Raw genomic sequence first — 16,295 nt, 5'->3', positions numbered from 1 at the left:
CAGGTTTGTGCTCGGACTGTATTCACACAGAGACATGTGGCAGCTTATATTGGACAAAATGGGTAATAAAAATTGGCTTTAAATATGGAAAAACTGGGACCCTGTAATCCCACGCTACCCTAACACTGGGACCAGGATGGCCATCACAGTCCGGGAGGGGCCAGGGCTGGGGCCTAGGGTGCAGGCCCACAGCCTCGCCTGCCCCCTTCTCTCTCTCTCTCACACACACACACACACACACACACCACAGGCACACACTGGGAGGGGTGGATTATTGCTGGGCACATGTGTCTGTTATGAGGGGAGTCTGGAATGTTTGAGGGTTGGTCAGGGACACCCCCACCCCTACCCTTCCCCTGGCCTGGGCTGGGGTGTTTCTGCACGAGGTGTCTTCAGGACAGGGCCCAGCACAAGGGACGAGGTGACCTGGGAGCTGGAAGGCAGAGGCAGACCCATCTGGGACAGCCTGGGCAGTGGACTGAGGGGTCCCAGGGTCAGCCCAATCTCTGGTCACACTTTGGCACAGGCCTAGGGGACAGAAAGGTCCCAGATCCAGCTCTGACAGGTGCTGAGAAGGGACAGTATTGGGCCCCAGAGGTGGCGGCCTAAGCCCAGGGCGGCAGGGGCAGGCACGAGTCTCACTCGGAGGTCGGCGGTGGCAAGCACAGTGCTGGGGGCCCAGGGGCCTGGCCTGGCCCAACCTCGCCCGTCTGAGCTGGGCCTGAGGTGCCTGGAGTGTGGCAGCAGCCCCTCTGCCGGCTCCAGCGTGGGTCTTAAGAACACTCTGGTTGCTATATACATTCGTACAAAGACATAAATACAGAAAGCCCCGAGCTCCACAGACAAGAGCTGAAGGGACGCACCTTTGTCCCAGGGACAGTCCAGGCCTTGCCAAACTCAGCCAGACCAGGGGCTGAGGGGCAGAGGGCACTGGGGACAGCTCCGGCTGTGTTCCCCAGGCCACAACTTGAGTGGACAATGGGGAAGACCACTGTGCAAAACTGTAAACAGCGCTTGGAGTAGCTGCTACCGCCAACCGCCCGGCGGGGCCTCAGGTTGGGGGCTAGAGGCGGGTGGGGAGCTCGAGGCGGGCGGGAAGCTCTTCCTCACTGTCGCTGCAGTTCCCACAGCAGTCCTGGAGGGCGGGGAAGACACGGAGGGAGAGAGGCAGAGCAGGCGCAGTTAGCTACCAGGGCCGTCACCTGGGCCGGCCCTGCCAGGGCAGACCAGGAGCTCCGTGCTCCAAGGAGGGGGCTCCCCACGAGGAGCCCAGAGCAGCAGCTCAGGCCAGACACGTGTGGACATCAGTGCAGAGGCTGCTGGCAACAGGCTGAAGTGAGGAGGACCAGGTGGATCCCAGGCTCTGCCAGGGCCCTCTCCCCTGGGGCCGGTGGAGGCAGGGCATGGGGAGACAGATGGCTAAGCAAGGCTAGCAGCTTGCAGGTGCTGGGCACGGAAGCAGTGGGGAGGGGGAGGTAGGGAGCGGGCACCAGACTTCTTTCGCCCACATCTCGCCTCTGCCATGGAAGGGCTGTCTGTGGCTCCCCAAGGCCGGGCAGCAAGGCCAACCCATGGGGAGCCCACACTGCTCACCTCTGGAAAGAGAAAAGAGGCCGTGAGCCCAGCCGGGGGTGGGGGACAGGCGGGAATGAGGCCAGAGACCCTGGGCACCGCTGACATGGCTGGAGGATGCCTACTCCCCGCGCATGCAGGCACCGGCTCTGCCTCCCACCCACCGTCCCCTGGAGCCAGGTGGGGGACCCAGGTAGGACACTGCTGGGGGTTACCTGGCGACTGAAGAGCCTCTGCAGCAGTCCCTTCTTTGGGGGTGCAGGTGGCTGGCCCTTCCAGTCCAGGTCTGGGGGAACCGAGCCATCCAGCCCGAAGACATTCAGCTCCTGGAAGCACTCGGTCTCCACCATCTGCCACAGAACAGGTAGCTGTGAGTACTGACCCCAAGGGTGCCCCTCTGGAGCCCACCCCATCAGCTGGGCAGGTCCCCACCTCATTCTGCCAGGGGATGGACACACTGCCCGTGGCAAATTTCTGGTAGAAGTCCTGGTCAGTGGCTTCCAGCTCCACACCCTTAACTGTGGAGAACTGTTCGATATCCAGAACATCCTTGCAGTAAATGGCCTGGGGCTGGGGGGACAGAGGCAGTGGTTAGACAGGAACACCACACACACCCCTCCTCGACAGGAGGGCAGCTCAACCCTGAGCTGGGGCTGGGTTTGCCCTGACCCTTGCAGCTTCCTGGTTTGCAGGTGCCCCCAGTGTTTACAGCAGCACTATTAACAATGGCCATGACATGGAAGCAACCTAAGTGTCCATCCACAGATGAGTGGGTAAAGAAGATGTTGCATATGTATATAAATAATGTACAGTGGAATATTACTCAGACATAAAAAAGAATGAAATAATGCCATGTGCAGCAACATGGATGGACCCAGAGATTATCATACCAAGTGAAGTAAGTCGTACAAAGACAAATATATTGGGCTTCCCTGGTGGCTCAGTGGTTGACAGTCTGCCTGCCGATGCAGGGGACACGGGTCCGTGCCCCGGTCCGGGAGGATCCCACGTGCCGCAGAGCGGCTGGGCCTGTGAGTCATGGCCGCTGAGCCTGTGCGTCCGGAGCCTGTGCTCCACAATGGGAGAGGCCACAGCAGTGAGAGGCCCGCGTACCGCCAAAAAAAAAAAAAAAAAAAGACAAATATATTTAACATGACATCACTTATATGTATGACATCACTTATATGTGGAATCTAAAAAAATGATACAAATGAACTTATTTACAAAACAGAAACAGACTCACAGACATAGAAAACAAACTCATGGTTATCAAAGAGGAAGGGGGGAGGATAAATAAGGAGTTTGGGATTAGCAGATATATTTTACAATATATAAAATAGATAAACATCACAGTCTTACTGTATAGCGTGGGGAACCATATTCAATCCCTTGTAATAAACTACAATGGAAAAGAATCTGAAAAAGAATATGTATACACACACATATACACATATATGCATCTGTACATATATATATCTGAATCACTTTGCTGTACACCAGAAACTAATACACAACATTGTAAATCTACTACACTTCCAAAACAAAACAAAACACAAGTGCCCCATGCACTTCCTGAGCATGGCAGTCCCTTCTCTCTGAGGCCCAAGTTCCCCTCTAAACTGGGGCTCATTATCCCTCACTGCTCACTGCCTGACAAGGCTGCAGAGCTGACCCACGGTGGCCAAACAGCCCCCACAGTGCCATACGGAATCAGCAACAGGCACCCCCCTCCACCTGTATACAGCTGTCTAGGTGCAACTGGTGAGGGCAGCGCAGACTGAATCTCAGCTGGGTACTCTATGCGGGGCCTGGAGCTGATAGGTCCTCTGTCCTGGGATGTCCAATGGCATATTCCATCCCCTTCTGCTTCACAGCCAACCAAAGGATTAGAACATTCCTCCCACCTCTCTGCGCCCCCAGCCCTCTGCCAGGAGCCCACCTCACTCCAGAAGGCCACTTCTTTTTTCATCGTTACGTTTTTTTCTAAGTCCTACTGTTAAGGATGTCAAAATATTATCATGTAAAATCATACAGCCGCTTTTTGGAAAAGTCTGGCAGTTCCCCAAAAGGTTAAACATAGCGTTACCATATGAGCCAGCATTCAACTTCTAGGTGTATGTCCCAGAGAAATGAAAACATATGTCCCCACAAAAACTTGTATGTGAATGCTCAAAACAGCATTATTCATCATAGCCCCAAAGTGGAAACAACCCTAATGTCAATCAACTGATGAACAAACAAAATGTGTCATATTCATACAATGGAATATTATTCAGTCATAAAAAAGGAATGCAGGACCAATAAATGCTACAACATTGGTGAACCCTGAAAACAGTATGCAAAGTGCAAAAAGCCAGTCACAAAGGACCACATATTATATAATCCCATTAATATGAAATGTCCAGAATAGGCAAATATAGAGAGACATAAAGTAGATTAGTAGGGATGTCCCTGGTGGCGCCGCAGTTAAGAATCTGCCTGCCAATGCAGGGGACACGGGCTCGAGCCCTGTTCCGGGAAGATCCCACACGCCGTGAAACAACTAAGCCCATGCACCACAACTACTGAGACTACACTCTAGAGTCCGTGAGCCACAACTACTGAAGCCTGCATGCCTAGAGCCTGTGCTCTGCAACAAGAGAAGCCACCGCAATGAGAAGCCCGTGCACCACATCAAAGAGTAGCCCCTGCTCGTCGCAACTAGAGAAAGCCCGCGCACAGCAACGAAGACACAACGCACACACACACACACACACACAAAAGGTCGAAGAGTGGATGCCAAGGGCCAGGGGAGGGGAGAATGGGGAATGACTGCTAATGAGTATGGGGTACTTTGGGGGGAGGGGTGATGAAAACGTTCTAAAATTGATTGCGGTGATGGTTGCACAACCTGACTATGCTAAAAGCCATTTAATTATATCCTTTCAAGGAGTGAGTTGTATGGTATATGAACTCAATAAAGCTGTTAAAAACTATATCATCATCAAGCACATTTTTCATCTGCTGCTTCTAAAAAAAGTTAAACTCCAGGGCACTGATTTTCAAGGTTGGTGTGCAGGGAAGGAGGAGTAAACTCGAGTGGCAGGGCCAGCCCTGAGGCAGGCTGCCGGAAGTCAGGCTCTCAGTTCTACTGCCCACAGCAAGGCTAAAACCGTGGGTTGCTGGTGAGACCCACCTACAAGATGCAGTTCTGCAGAGGCAGCAGCCCACTAGGTGGCCTCCCACTCCCGATCCTGCTCCCCTGCTCTGTGGCCCACACCCCCACCTCACATTCTTGCTCCACGTTCCCTGCACATGCTCATGCCAGCTACACTGGCCTTCACTGCTGTTCCACCTCTCAAGGCTGGTCCCTGTACTAGGATCTTAATGCCTGGCTGCTCCTTCTCCCTGGAATGCTCATGCCCCAAATCCTGGTACAGCTCTGTCCTTCACGTATTTTAGGCTTCTACTTAACCAACAGCTCCTCAAAGACCATCCTGTCTAGAAATACTCCCACCTCCCCACAACTCTTTTTTCACTTACTGGTTTATTTTGCTGTGTCTTCCCACTAGAACATGAAGGGAGGACTGGGTCCTGTTGACTCTATTAATTCTGAGGTCTGGTACATATGGGCACTCAGAATATTTGTTGAATGTGTAAACAACCACGTGCATGGTTGACAGCCACCAACCTGGCCTGCCCATCACCTACCTTCCTCCCCCGTGTTCCTGGTGAACTGTCAATCACAGGTCCCAGTCCTTTTACACATGAGAGGGGGGGCAAGCACGTGATCTAATCTTGGCCAATCAGAACCTTCCCTATGACTTTATACAGAGAAGCCTGAAGTCAGTGGGAGAACAGTCAACAGGCTGCAGCAGAGCCAAGAGATGGAGTCCTGACAACATGGTATGAAACCCTGACATTGGCCCTACTCTGGGACTTTCTGGCCAAATGAACCAATAAGCTCCATGTTGGGCGTAAGTTTGAGTTGGGCTTCTGCCACTTAGAATTTGATGACTCGAGGATGTTTCTGCCAGGAGGATGCCTGACCCACTGAGATGCTCAGTAAATGAGTGAGACTCTGCAGAGGGGAGCGTCCTGCTCCCAGACAGGAGGCCAGCGTTGCCAGGTGTAGTGGGCAGCAGATATTTTGCCAGCCCAATGGGCCTTTCCCCTGCTGGCAAGGCATCTTAGTTTTCCTTTGGGAAACCGATCTCCCACCACTGGCAGTGGCTCAGGTGGGTATAGGATCCAGGTGTGGCTGCTGAGGGGCCTCTGGGCAATCAGGCAATGAGCATCAGCCTCAGGCCTTGTTTTTCCTTTTCCGACTTCTTTTGAAATTATTGGGCAAGAGGCACTCTCTGTCTTCTAGGGTGGCTGAGCTGTTAAGATGTAGGCCTGCCACACCCTGGGGACAGCTGCCTGAAAGAGAAGCCTGCACACTGACCAGTAGTGGTCAGAGAGAGGAAGACGGAATTCCTGCAACATTGTTGGAGCCCTGGATCGGGTGGGCCAAAAGCAAGGCCTCTCCCACAGCTTTTCATTTTTCTGAGCCCGGTGAATTCTGTTTTGCTGGTTAACACACTTGAGTTTTCTAACACTTGCAATGAGGGTGTCCCAACCAATCCTCCAAGAGCCCCCAACCCTTCCCGCTCACCCCTGCCCCCCAGCCAGGGCTTGGCCCTGCCCTCGGCAAGAGGGGGCAGCACTCACATCAGGCTTGAAGGGTGGTTCTAGCATGCCGGCTCCCAGCCGCTTGAAGTTCAGCTTCTTGAAGAGGGGGTGCTCCTTCACCTCGCGGGCACCGCCCCCCCCACACCCCAGGCGCTCAGCAGGGTCCTTGCAGAGGAGCTACAGCAAGGCAGGGTGGTCAGGGTAGCCCCGGGAGAGGCGCCCCCAGCCCCAGCCCTGGCCGGTTGGGCCTCCTGCTGGCTGCTGTACCTGGGAACAGAGCGAGCGGGCCTGCGGGGAAAAGTGCTCTGAGTACTCCTCGGGCACCTCCTTTACCAGCCGCTCCACCTCCTCCCGCTTGATCTTCTTTTTTCTCTGCTGGAAGGGTGACTGGCCTGCGATCATCTCGTACAGGAGGCAGCCTAGCGCCCACCAGTCCGGGCTGAATGTGTACCGTTCGTTCTTCACCACCTCTGGGGCTGGGAGGGACAGCACAGGAGTTAAGACGGGGCAGGAGGCGGAATTGTGCCCCGGGGCCCCAGGAATGCCCAGCATGCATGTCAAGGTGGGGTAACCAGCTCAGACACCCACTGGCACCACCCAGGCAGGCAACATCAGCAGCCCGGTGGGGACTGAGGTGAGTTGGAGAGCACACATCCCATCAAAGTGCGCTGGTATGGCCCTGCAGGGGGCCACGTCTTCTGACTTTTCAAGAGAAGTCAGAAATCCGTATTTTTAACATGAAGCTGTCTGGGTTATCAAACGTTGGCAATCAATTCAGATTGTTTGAAAAACAATTTGATTTAAACACAGATGGAGGCCAAATTAGGCCTAGTGTGGCTGCCAGTTTGCAACCTCTAGATTTAATATCAAAGAGAGGAAAGAAGACAGCAACTGATTTGCTGGATAGCTACTGCCTGCCAGGACAGGCAGGTAGGGATTTTTGCCTCTACTACCTCTTTTCATCTTCAAGGCAACCCTGGGAGTAGGTGATGATCACTTTACAGTCAGGGAAAGTGAGGCTGGGAGAAGCAGAATGTCCGGCCCGAGGACACATAACAAGGAAGAGGTGGAGCCCATAGCTGGAGCTCTGTCTATTGTGTCACGTGGTCCCAAGGGGAATTTGGGGCCACATCTTGGCTTCCGCCACAGATGGGCACTCCCACTTCTAGCATGGGCAGGTCTCGGGAGTGGAGAGCCGGGGCCATGGAAACAGGTATGAGGCCCTTGTCTTTCACTGGTAGCCACCTGTAGGCCCGGCCAGTAGGAGTAGCTCAATGAATATGTAGTGAGTGAATGCTGTGGATTCACAGTGTGTGGGGCCCTGGCTGAGTCTTGGTCTCCTCATCTATAAAAGAAGAACATCAGCTCTTTCTATTTCCTGAGGTACAGGAGACTTCCCAACAGGGGTGGTGGGACTGGGCCCAAGACAGATAGAGGACCCAGGAGGCTGGCGGGCCAGGGGGAAGGGAGACTCACCCATGTAGCCCACAGTGCCCACACGGCCTTTGATCGTCTGGCCCTCAGGTACGTGCACTGCCAGCCCCAGGTCGGAGATGCGGATGTGACCTGAATGTGGATGGAGAAGCAGGGAGGCCCGTTAGGCAGGTGGGCCAGACCTCCCCCATGCCTCTCCCACCCTTTGTGGCCTCTCACCCACCGTGGTCATCTAGTAGGATGTTCTCTGGCTTTAGGTCCCTGTGGGGAGAGAAGGGCAGGATCAGATGCTGCTCAGTTTGCCCAGCAGCCAGACAGGGCCACCCCCTCCTAGCTCGCTCACCCCCTAGGATGGGATGTGCAGCAAGGTGTGGGAGCCTTTTGTTGCCAGAAGACAGACAGCCCTGCCTTCCCTGGCAGCAGCCCCAACCTGAGGGAGCAGAAGAAGGATCTATGCAGCCAGGACTCCTGGGACTCGCTAGGCAAGTGGAAGGCAGTTCCCACTCAGAGGGAAGCTTCCCAGACATCACCAGCAGCTTTGTTCACCTCTAGTGCTCTCCCTCCACTCTGGTGGCTAACTCTACCTTTTCCATCTGTCAAATGAGGCTACTCATCCATCTCCTCATGGAGCTGTTGTGAGGCTCAAATGAAATCATCACCAGTAATAGTAGTAAGAGGAGCTCTCCACTACCGAGTTCTATGTACTTTACAGCATTATCTCATTCATTCCCTACAACAACTTGAGAAGCAGGAGTTATATATAGTCTTTGCTTCCCAGGAAAGAAAATGGTGTTGTGAGCAGGGAGCTGAGTGGCCAAGGTCACAGAGTGAAAGAGGGGCGACAATGCCGGGATTCACACGTGGTCAACCAGACCCCAGAGCCTGGGTTCTGAGCCTCTCAAGTCTGCCTAGTGTGGGTGAGTGTGGAGTCCCCAGCCAGAGCCCAGACAGACTTGCGCCTGCAGTGACAGCCCCAGCACACCAACATCTCTCTGCAGCCTCCACCCAAGCCCAGTTGCGGGCCCTGGCCAGGAGGGCCACACCCCTGCACCTGTACACGATGCGTTCCCGGTGCAGGTCCTCCAGGCCGCAGCAGATCTCTGCCGCGTAGAAGACGGCCCGAGCCTCGGGGAAGCCAGCCTGGCCCATGTGGTAGATGTGGAACTTGAGGTCGCCTCCGTTCATCAGCGTCAGCACCAGGCACAGCGCGTCCTTGGTCTCATAGGCGTAGGCCAAGCTCACCTGTGACCAAGAGGGTCCGAGCCCTGAAGCAGGGGCCGCGGGCCACCTGGTGGGGGGGCTGGTGCCAGCCGCCCGAAAAATCCTTCTTAGTACCACTCCCTGGGGCCCAGGCTGCTCCCTAGGCCAGGTGTCAATTCCCCAAACCCACCCTTCCCAGGCATCTCTGAGGACAAGGGAGGCAGTTGTGCCTAGAGGGGGCCTGTGGCAGGGAAGAGATCTTAGTCCAGCGAGTGGGGAGAGCAGGCGTGGCCAGGGGAAAGGGAAGGGTCTCCTGTCTGTACTTACTACAAACCTACTGTTCACTTTCTCCAGGATCTGCTTCTCATTGAGGGCCATGGCCTCCCCTTTCCTCTTCTTGATCCGCTTCTTCTCCAGCTTCTTGCAGGCGTACATCTTGCCTGTTGCCCGCACCTGGCAGGCACATACCTGTAGCCAGGGTAGATGGGGCAAATGGGGACCAGCTGTGCCCTTCCTGGGGGTACAGGGGCTCAAAGGGGGAAGGGGCTTGTCAGGGTCCACCCTACCCCACCTCTGCACTCTGCTGGGCTCTGGCCTGGCCACTCACCTCCCCAAAGCCACCTTTGCCCAGGACTCGGTACTGCCTGAAGGTGTTTTTGGTCACTGGCTGCCTGTGGACAAGGGGTTGGGGATCAAACACTAGCTGATCAGGGGCCTGACGCCCATGAGAGCCCCCACAACCTGGCCTGGCCCAGCCCAGCCCAGCCTTCAAGGAGCTCACCTTTCCAGCCACTTCCACTGCAGGAAACGGTTGAAGTAGATGCTGTCGAGGTAGTCGGTATAAGGGGCCACACTCAGGTACTCGTGGGTCAGCCTATCGAGAAGACCCAGCCCACTGGTCAGCCCCTGACACCCCAAGTTCTTGGCTTGATGGGCCAGGCCCCCTGTTGTGTGTATGCTCAGCCTGAAACGCAGCATCCTCAGCCAGCCCTCTTGCTAACCCACCTAGGTGGGAGACATGCATCCTGGCTGAAGCCCAAGAGGCTACAGAGAGGGGAGGCAACCTGCCCAAGGTCACAGAGCTGGCGCAAGGCTGGGGTGAGGGGCTGAGCTCCCTCACCACCTGCTGAACTGTTCACAGCCTTCTGGGTCCACAGAAACCCACCCGTCAGGACACGATTCTCAGCCTATGGGCAGGGAGAGGCTTACCGGGTGAGCTCCTGGAAGAGGTCTTTGCAGGGCCCCTGCTCCAGCCGCTGGGCACAGTTAGTCACCAGTTGCCGGGGGACGTCAGGGATGAGGTCGGGACCCTAGGGACAAGCCACAGACAGGTCAGTGCAGGGGCTCCCTTGGCCAGCCGCCCACTCCCAGGGCAGAGACCTCGGGACTGTGCTGGGGTGGCTATGGGCTGGAGGTGCGCCAGCCTGCCCAGTTGCTGAACTTGGTTTCTGCTGTTCCCCTTGAGGCAGGGTGAAGCAGAGCTGCTGGCAGGCTGCAGGGTCCAGAGCCCCAGCCCACCCTCCTGGGCTCCATGCCTGCAATGCTGCCTGGTGAGCCTGGAGCAGCTCCAGGGCACTCTCTGCCTGAGCTGTGGTCAATCCTCTCCCCATCACTGAGCTCTACCCGCTGCCATCATCCCTCCATCAGTGCTCACTTACCGTGTGGCTCAGAAAATTCTGCATTAGCCGCCACCCACACTCCTTCCGCTTCTCATCAGGGGTCACTTCATAGTCAGCCTGCGGGGTGGGAGGCAGAGAAGCTTGGGGTTTGGGTACAGCAACAGGTGTGGGGAGATGGGGCACATGTGGCCCGGGACCTCTGCCCACCCTTGGTGTTGGGCTGGGCTGCACTCACCACCCCGTCCAGGAAGGCAATGCAGCGGGTCAGCTCGGGCCTCGTGGCGCAGAACTCTCGGAACAGCAGGCGCCCGATGGGCTGCCGCTTGCACAGGCTGTGGTAGTCACACTCTGCAGGCAGGGGTGGGAGCTGTTGGATTTCTGGACCTGGAGCCCACCAGCAGGGCACTCCTGTCCACACCACCAGGCCCGGGGCCCTAACAACAGCTTCCAGCCCTGCAGTATGGCAGCCATTGTCTCCTTTAGAACCCTCACCACAGCAATGAGGTGGCACTACTGTTACTGCCATCATAGCTTGGGACTTCGAGGCCCAGAGAGGATAAGTAATTAGTCCAAGGTCACACAGCCAGGAGTGTGGCTCCAGAGCCGGGGTCCTCACTTCCAGCCGCTGTCTCCTGGTTCACACCACTTGCATACGTCACAGTTGGGGTTGGGTGTGGTCTGTGAGGTTCCGGCCCGGCTTGGGCCCGGCCCACACCTGCTGACTGCCTGGCGAAAGTGTGGGAGGAAGCTGTGGCTTCCGGCGAGCTCGAGGCTAGGCCTCCTTCCCGGCGGTGGAAGCAGCCATGGTGTACTCCTAGCCCACGTGCAGGCCTTCAGAGGGGGCCTGGCCCTTCTCGTTAAGGTTTTGCGGGGCACCTGCAGGGCCAGGCTGGGTGGGGCTGAGCACAGGCCTGGGGCTCCCCGGGCAGTCGGTGAGGGCTGACTCCAGCCCCTGAAGCACCCTCCGCTCCATCCTGCGAGCCCTGCTCGCCTGAGGCCCTCCCTTCCGCTGCTTCCCTCAGATCGCCCCCAATCTGACCCCGTCCTCCTCCCCACGCCTACCCCAACCACCCGCTGCTGTCCTATGTGCTCTCTGCCCTCCACCCAGCCCAAGCCCAGGAACTGAAACTGGGTTGGTGGTGCGGCCTCAATTTCTCTGCTCCCCAAAACCCCCAACCCTGCCCCTCCACCCTGAGGCAAGGTCTTGGGGGAGGCCCCGTGGCGCCAGCAAGGCCCTCTCACCTCTTCACCCCAGCCCCCGTCTCTACCCAGGTCTCACCAATGTTGAGCCGCAGCTCTTCGCACTGGCTGATATGAGGGAACTGCAGCATCTGACGCCATTTCTTGCTTTTGCCTTTGCGATTCCCGCCACCACCTGTGGAAGCAAACAGGTGCTGGGTCTCGAGTCCCGCCACTGCCGTGCCTCCCCTCCACCCTCAGTCCAATCCAGAGGCCTTCAGGGCCCAGCCTAGGCCCAGTCCACTCTGGGAGGCACCTCGGGCCTTCCTTCCGTGTGCTGCAACATGCCCTCGCTGGGTTCCAGGACAAACATGGGCCCCTAGGCCCACCTGCTAGGGGCTTCTGGGCTGGAAGAGCCAAGAGGGGCATGAGGCCAGCCACTGGGGGAGAGTGGGGTTTCCAGGTAGCTTTGGCAGGCCTCAGCTTCTTCCTACCAGGTAGGAGTTTCCCAGGTGAAGAAAGAGAAGGACACGATAGTGGTGGGAACTGTGTAAGTCAAGGCCCAGAAGGGAGATGTTCCAGGACATGTGGGACATGCCTGAGAGATGCCAGAGGCAGAGGGCAGCCTGGGTCACCAGGTAGGCTCCAGGCCCCTATTACGAGGCCCTGCATCAGAGCTATCAGAGACGCAAACAAAGTGGTGGCAGGAGGGTTGACACTCAGGATCCCTACCCCTGCTTTCCTGGTCCTGCTACCTGCCTCATTTTACCTAGCTGACCCCTCATCTGTAGCTGCTGAGACCAGGGTAGCAGCTCAAATGCCTACAGAGCCAGACAGGTACAGTAAATGTGGGCCAGATGGTAGACAACAGGGAGTGGTGAGGAGTGTGGGAACTGGACCCGGCATGCCGCTTCAAACAGGGGCAGCTGCAGCACAACCACGGCTGACTGCTTGATTGTTACTAGGCAGGAATGCTGGCCCAGTGTGGTCAGCTCTTTTGACTTTTCAAAATCAGCTGAGACTCTGGACTGTTCCATGAAATATTGGTTCCTATATTTTAAAAAACCCACTGCAGCCCAATAAATAAAACATGTTAGAGATCTAGCTAGATGTGGCCTGTGGGCCATGAGGTTGAAAATGGTGGAAGGAGCCTGAGTCTTGGAATCTTACAGACCTGGGTTTGAATCTCCACTTTACACTTCAGGCCCATCACTTGCTCTCTAGGAACCTCAATTTCTCCATGTGTACTTCAGGTCCAGAGCCATCTCCAGAGGTATTGTGATGGTGACCAGGAGAGTCTGTGTCCAGTACCCAGTAGAGCTGTGGCAAGAGGTGGGTCGCAGCTCCAACAACTCAGTGGCAACCTCAGGCCACCACTATCCCTTGCCTGGCCTCAGTTTCCCCAGCCTTGTTTCCATCTGGCCTGGCTGAAGGCAGGTGGTGCAGGAGGAGCCACCGTCTAGGGAGAGGGCAAGGCTGGGTCCTCCAATAGGCTCCCTGACCTAAGCTGCCTGGAAGAGGAAGTGTTGTAGGGTACCCATTGGGAAACCTGCTAGCAGCCCTCCTGCAGCCTGCACCCAGCATACCCCACAGTCATTGCTCCACTGTGAGTGAGCAACAGACCCCCACCCCCCAACCCAGGGCAAGGCCTCCCCAGAAGGGGAACTCCTCCCCCACCTCTCCATCCGCCTGCTACCCCCATCACTTACTTCCTCCTCTCCCTCCTCCTAGCCACATCAAGGCAGCAGCAGAGTCACATGCAAATATCCTGTCCTGGAACTGCCACCAGAGTCAGTGGGGCTCCTCCCCACCCCAGCCTGGTCCCCTCCCCGTGCCTCTGGGGGCCTGGGAAAGGAAGGAGGACTAAGTGAGGGTTCACACCTCCAGTGCTGTCCCACTTCATCCTCATAGCAATCCTTCCAGACCTGGCCCAATTTTATGAGAAAACCGAGGCCCTGAAATGAGGAGTCAATTGGTCCAAGATTACGAAGGCTGGAGGTCCCAGAGTCAGGACTTGAACCCAGCTCCCTAGGACCACAACCCAAGCTCTTCTCCCACCGCAAACATGCCTGGCATCAGGTGTCAACTGAATACATGCAATCCCAAATCACTCAGGGCCTCAGATCACTTGGGAAGCTGGCAAAGGCCTGGGGTCCAAGCTGTCAGCCAGCTCATGAAGTGATTCCAATGCACTCAATCTACAGACCAGGGTTCAAAACTCAGTGACAACTGGGATTTCCTTTAGTTTTCAGGTCCCACCCTCAACCATCCCACAAAAAGAGTTACTGAAGTTCAGAGAGAAGAGACTTGTCTAGAGCCACCCAGGTGAGAGGGACAGAGCCAGGTTGGAGTAAGGATTCTCCAGTGAAGGCATTGGTCTCAGTCTGGCCATAACCCCCTATGCCTCCTGAGGAAGCCTATCAGAAGGTGCCCACACTCTCTAGTTAGGCAAGGCAGTGTTCTCAGCAGGCCTGAGGCCTGAACTGGCTACAGCCCTAGAGAGGGAGGCCTGGCCAGGCTCTCCCCACCCCTCCTCCCTGGATGGCTGGATGACGAGGCAGAACAGAATCGGCAGATGCCCCCAGAGGCTGGGAGGAAGGCCTAGCCCCAGGACTCGATAATGGACAGGAGATAAGGAAGGCTCTGGGCACTGAGGACCCAGACTGCCATGCCCATTTCCAGGCAGCACTTCCCCAGGGTCAACATGCACTGGGCATGCAGGGGGCACCAGATGCTGTGCCAGCTGGGGGTTCCTCTGGGTTTCCTACAGACTGCATTGGGGACATCCTGTGTCCTAGGCATGAGTCAACCAGTCTCATTGTGTGTCCTTGGGGCTAGTCACTGATCTAAGCCTCAGTTTCCCACCTGTAAAATAGGTCAGAAAGGCGAAGCAGATGTCTTTTTCAGCCTGAAACCCCAGCAAAGAGTCCTGACCTCCCTGCCCTAGAGTTCCAAAAAGAAGTGTCTTCTCTGCTGGTCCCTGGCACCCTGGACAGGACAGGGCACAGAGTAGGTGTTCGGTGATTATGTTACTGAGGTGAACAGTGGCAGGTGAGGGGCAGACTGACCGCAAGGCAATGAGGACCAAGTCTGGTCCCTATGCATCCCCAGGATCCTCATAGAGCAGGTGCCTGGTAATGTCTGAGGAGCTCAGCAACACTAGGTTCACAAGACAGGCTCCCTCTGCCAGGCCTTGCACTTAACAGTCCTACCAGCCTGGCATGCCTCCCTTCCTTCAAAACTCAGCTTCCAGTTTTTTCTGTGCCCATCTGCCCCACTACTCCCGAGGGCAAAAACTGTGACCCATTCACCTCTGTCCCCAGTGTCCTGAGGCACCGAGCAAGTGGCAGTCATGCTGGTAGCATATATGACCAGCAGTTTCCCCACCTCGCAAAGGCTGTGCTACGGCAGAGCCTCGGTTAATTTATTTTCCAAACCTTTTACCCTGCACCAACTTTGTGCCGGCCCAGGCTGGGCGCCGGAGTCTGGGCCCGGGCACGTGGGGTGTGGGCTGCCCCTTTCCCTTCCTGGGGCATCTTCTTACCTCTTACCTGGGAGAGGGCTCAGAGAGGCTCTCCCGGGGCTGGGGTCCCACCCTTCCCTCTTCCTTCCTCTCTCCTCCTCTCACTCCCTCACCACGACCCCACCTCCTCGCCGCGCGGGCGGCGGCCTGACCCACCCCTTGCTGGGCTCCAGCTCCCGGGGGGCAGGTGCGGAGAAAGAGGACCACAGGCCGGAAGGGCTCGTGTCTGCGCGAGGTGCGGGGCACGGAGCGAGCTGCCCTAGGGGATCGGGCGGCTGAGGCACCCGGTCGAGCTCTGAGGCCGCGCGCCCGCGTTCTCCTCACCCAACAGCCTCACCTTCCCGGGCCTTGAGTAGCACCGTGTTCGCTACGATGTTCTCGAGCTCCATGGGCTGCGGCGCCGCCGGGCCCGCCGGGCCGCGCCACCGGCCGGGATTGCGCGAGGGAGCCGGGGCCGGATGGCGATCGGCGCGGCTCGGCTCGGCTCGCAGTGACCGCGCCGCGGCCTCCCGGGCCTCCCCGGCCGCCGCCGCCCGCCGAGCACTCTGCGCCTCCTCCCGGGGGCCACCCCTGCGCCGGCACGCCCCGCCCCGGCCCGCCCACTGTTTACTTTACTCAGCCAATAACCGGGAGAGCGCTCGCCGCGCCGTCTTCCCATTAGACAGCCTCTTCATCATCCCCCGCCCCCAGAGCCAGGAATTCGTTCAAAGGAACGGGGGGCGGGACTTAAAACGTCACCTCTTCCTGGTTGGTCTGCGGTGGGGTTCAGCCTCTACGTTCGAATTTCTGGGCCTTCGTAGGATACCAAACTGCCAATTAGGGCCGAGCCCTCCGCTGGGACAAAAGAGGTGGGTCCTCTGGGTCACGCCCCGGATCTCTTGTATTTGATTGGATGAAAGAAGCGTCAGTCATTCTCAGCTTTGCACTCTGATTGGGCCATTAGATGTGGGTGTGGGCCAGGTCCTTTCGGCTCGCCTTGGCTTGTCCAGGGTTTGTAGGGGATGCGCTTGGTATCTTGGGCCTCTTGCAGGCCAGCCTCAAGCAAGTTCGGGCCGTGTATCCAGCCGTATTCCTTTGGGCCGGCCCATTCTGGAGGGCGCACATCGTTAGCAGGG

The 16,295-nt window shown here is 57.0% G+C and overlaps 1 protein-coding gene across 7 annotated transcripts; it reads right to left on the bottom strand.

The window, feature by feature from the left end:
- Window positions 1-16,215, bottom strand: GRK6 (G protein-coupled receptor kinase 6). Of its 7 annotated transcripts, none has more exons than XM_073802843.1 (17): window positions 15,518-15,727; window positions 11,758-11,853; window positions 10,714-10,826; window positions 10,518-10,595; window positions 10,069-10,169; window positions 9,641-9,733; window positions 9,467-9,530; window positions 9,187-9,327; window positions 8,711-8,901; window positions 7,883-7,920; window positions 7,702-7,791; window positions 6,493-6,701; window positions 6,265-6,402; window positions 2,005-2,142; window positions 1,788-1,922; window positions 1,672-1,673; window positions 1-1,135 (listed from the first exon to the last, which is right to left on the bottom strand). In XM_073802843.1, the coding sequence occupies exons 1-17, from the start codon at window positions 15,567-15,569 to the stop codon at window positions 1,027-1,029; spliced, it is 1,788 nt and encodes a 595-aa protein (XP_073658944.1). In that variant the 5' UTR covers window positions 15,570-15,727; the 3' UTR covers window positions 1-1,026. The 7 variants fall into 7 exon arrangements, with proteins under 7 accessions (XP_073658944.1, XP_073658941.1, XP_073658942.1 ...); XM_073802840.1 differs by lacking the exon at window positions 1,672-1,673 and adding an exon at window positions 12,832-12,977 and having other exon boundaries at window positions 8,711-8,959; window positions 9,194-9,327; window positions 15,518-15,701; XM_073802841.1 differs by lacking the exons at window positions 1,672-1,673; window positions 15,518-15,727 and adding an exon at window positions 15,919-16,215 and having other exon boundaries at window positions 8,711-8,959; window positions 9,194-9,327.
- Window positions 16,216-16,295: the final 80 nt, after the last annotated feature.

This window comes from Tursiops truncatus, chromosome 3 (genome assembly GCF_011762595.2).
Source record: "Tursiops truncatus isolate mTurTru1 chromosome 3, mTurTru1.mat.Y, whole genome shotgun sequence".
NCBI classification, from domain to species: Eukaryota; Metazoa; Chordata; class Mammalia; order Artiodactyla; family Delphinidae; genus Tursiops; species Tursiops truncatus.
The sequence above is the reverse complement of the archived record's forward strand: the minus strand, read 5'-3'. Positions and strand labels throughout refer to the sequence as shown.

What these genes read in the sequence shown, in the direction of transcription:
- GRK6 (XM_073802838.1), bottom strand. Translation starts at nt 15,569, where the DNA reads ATGGAGCTCGAGAACATCGTAGCGAACACGGTGCTACTCAAGGCCCGG. An exon ending in AGAGCTGCGGCTCAACATTG is followed by an intron (nt 10,827 to 11,757) that starts GTGAGACCTGGG and finishes CCCTGCCTGCAG; the next exon opens with AGTGTGACTACCACAGCCTG. An exon ending in CCCGCTCGCTCTGTTCCCAG is followed by an intron (nt 6,403 to 6,492) that starts GTACAGCAGCCA and finishes GCCTTGCTGTAG; the next exon opens with CTCCTCTGCAAGGACCCTGC.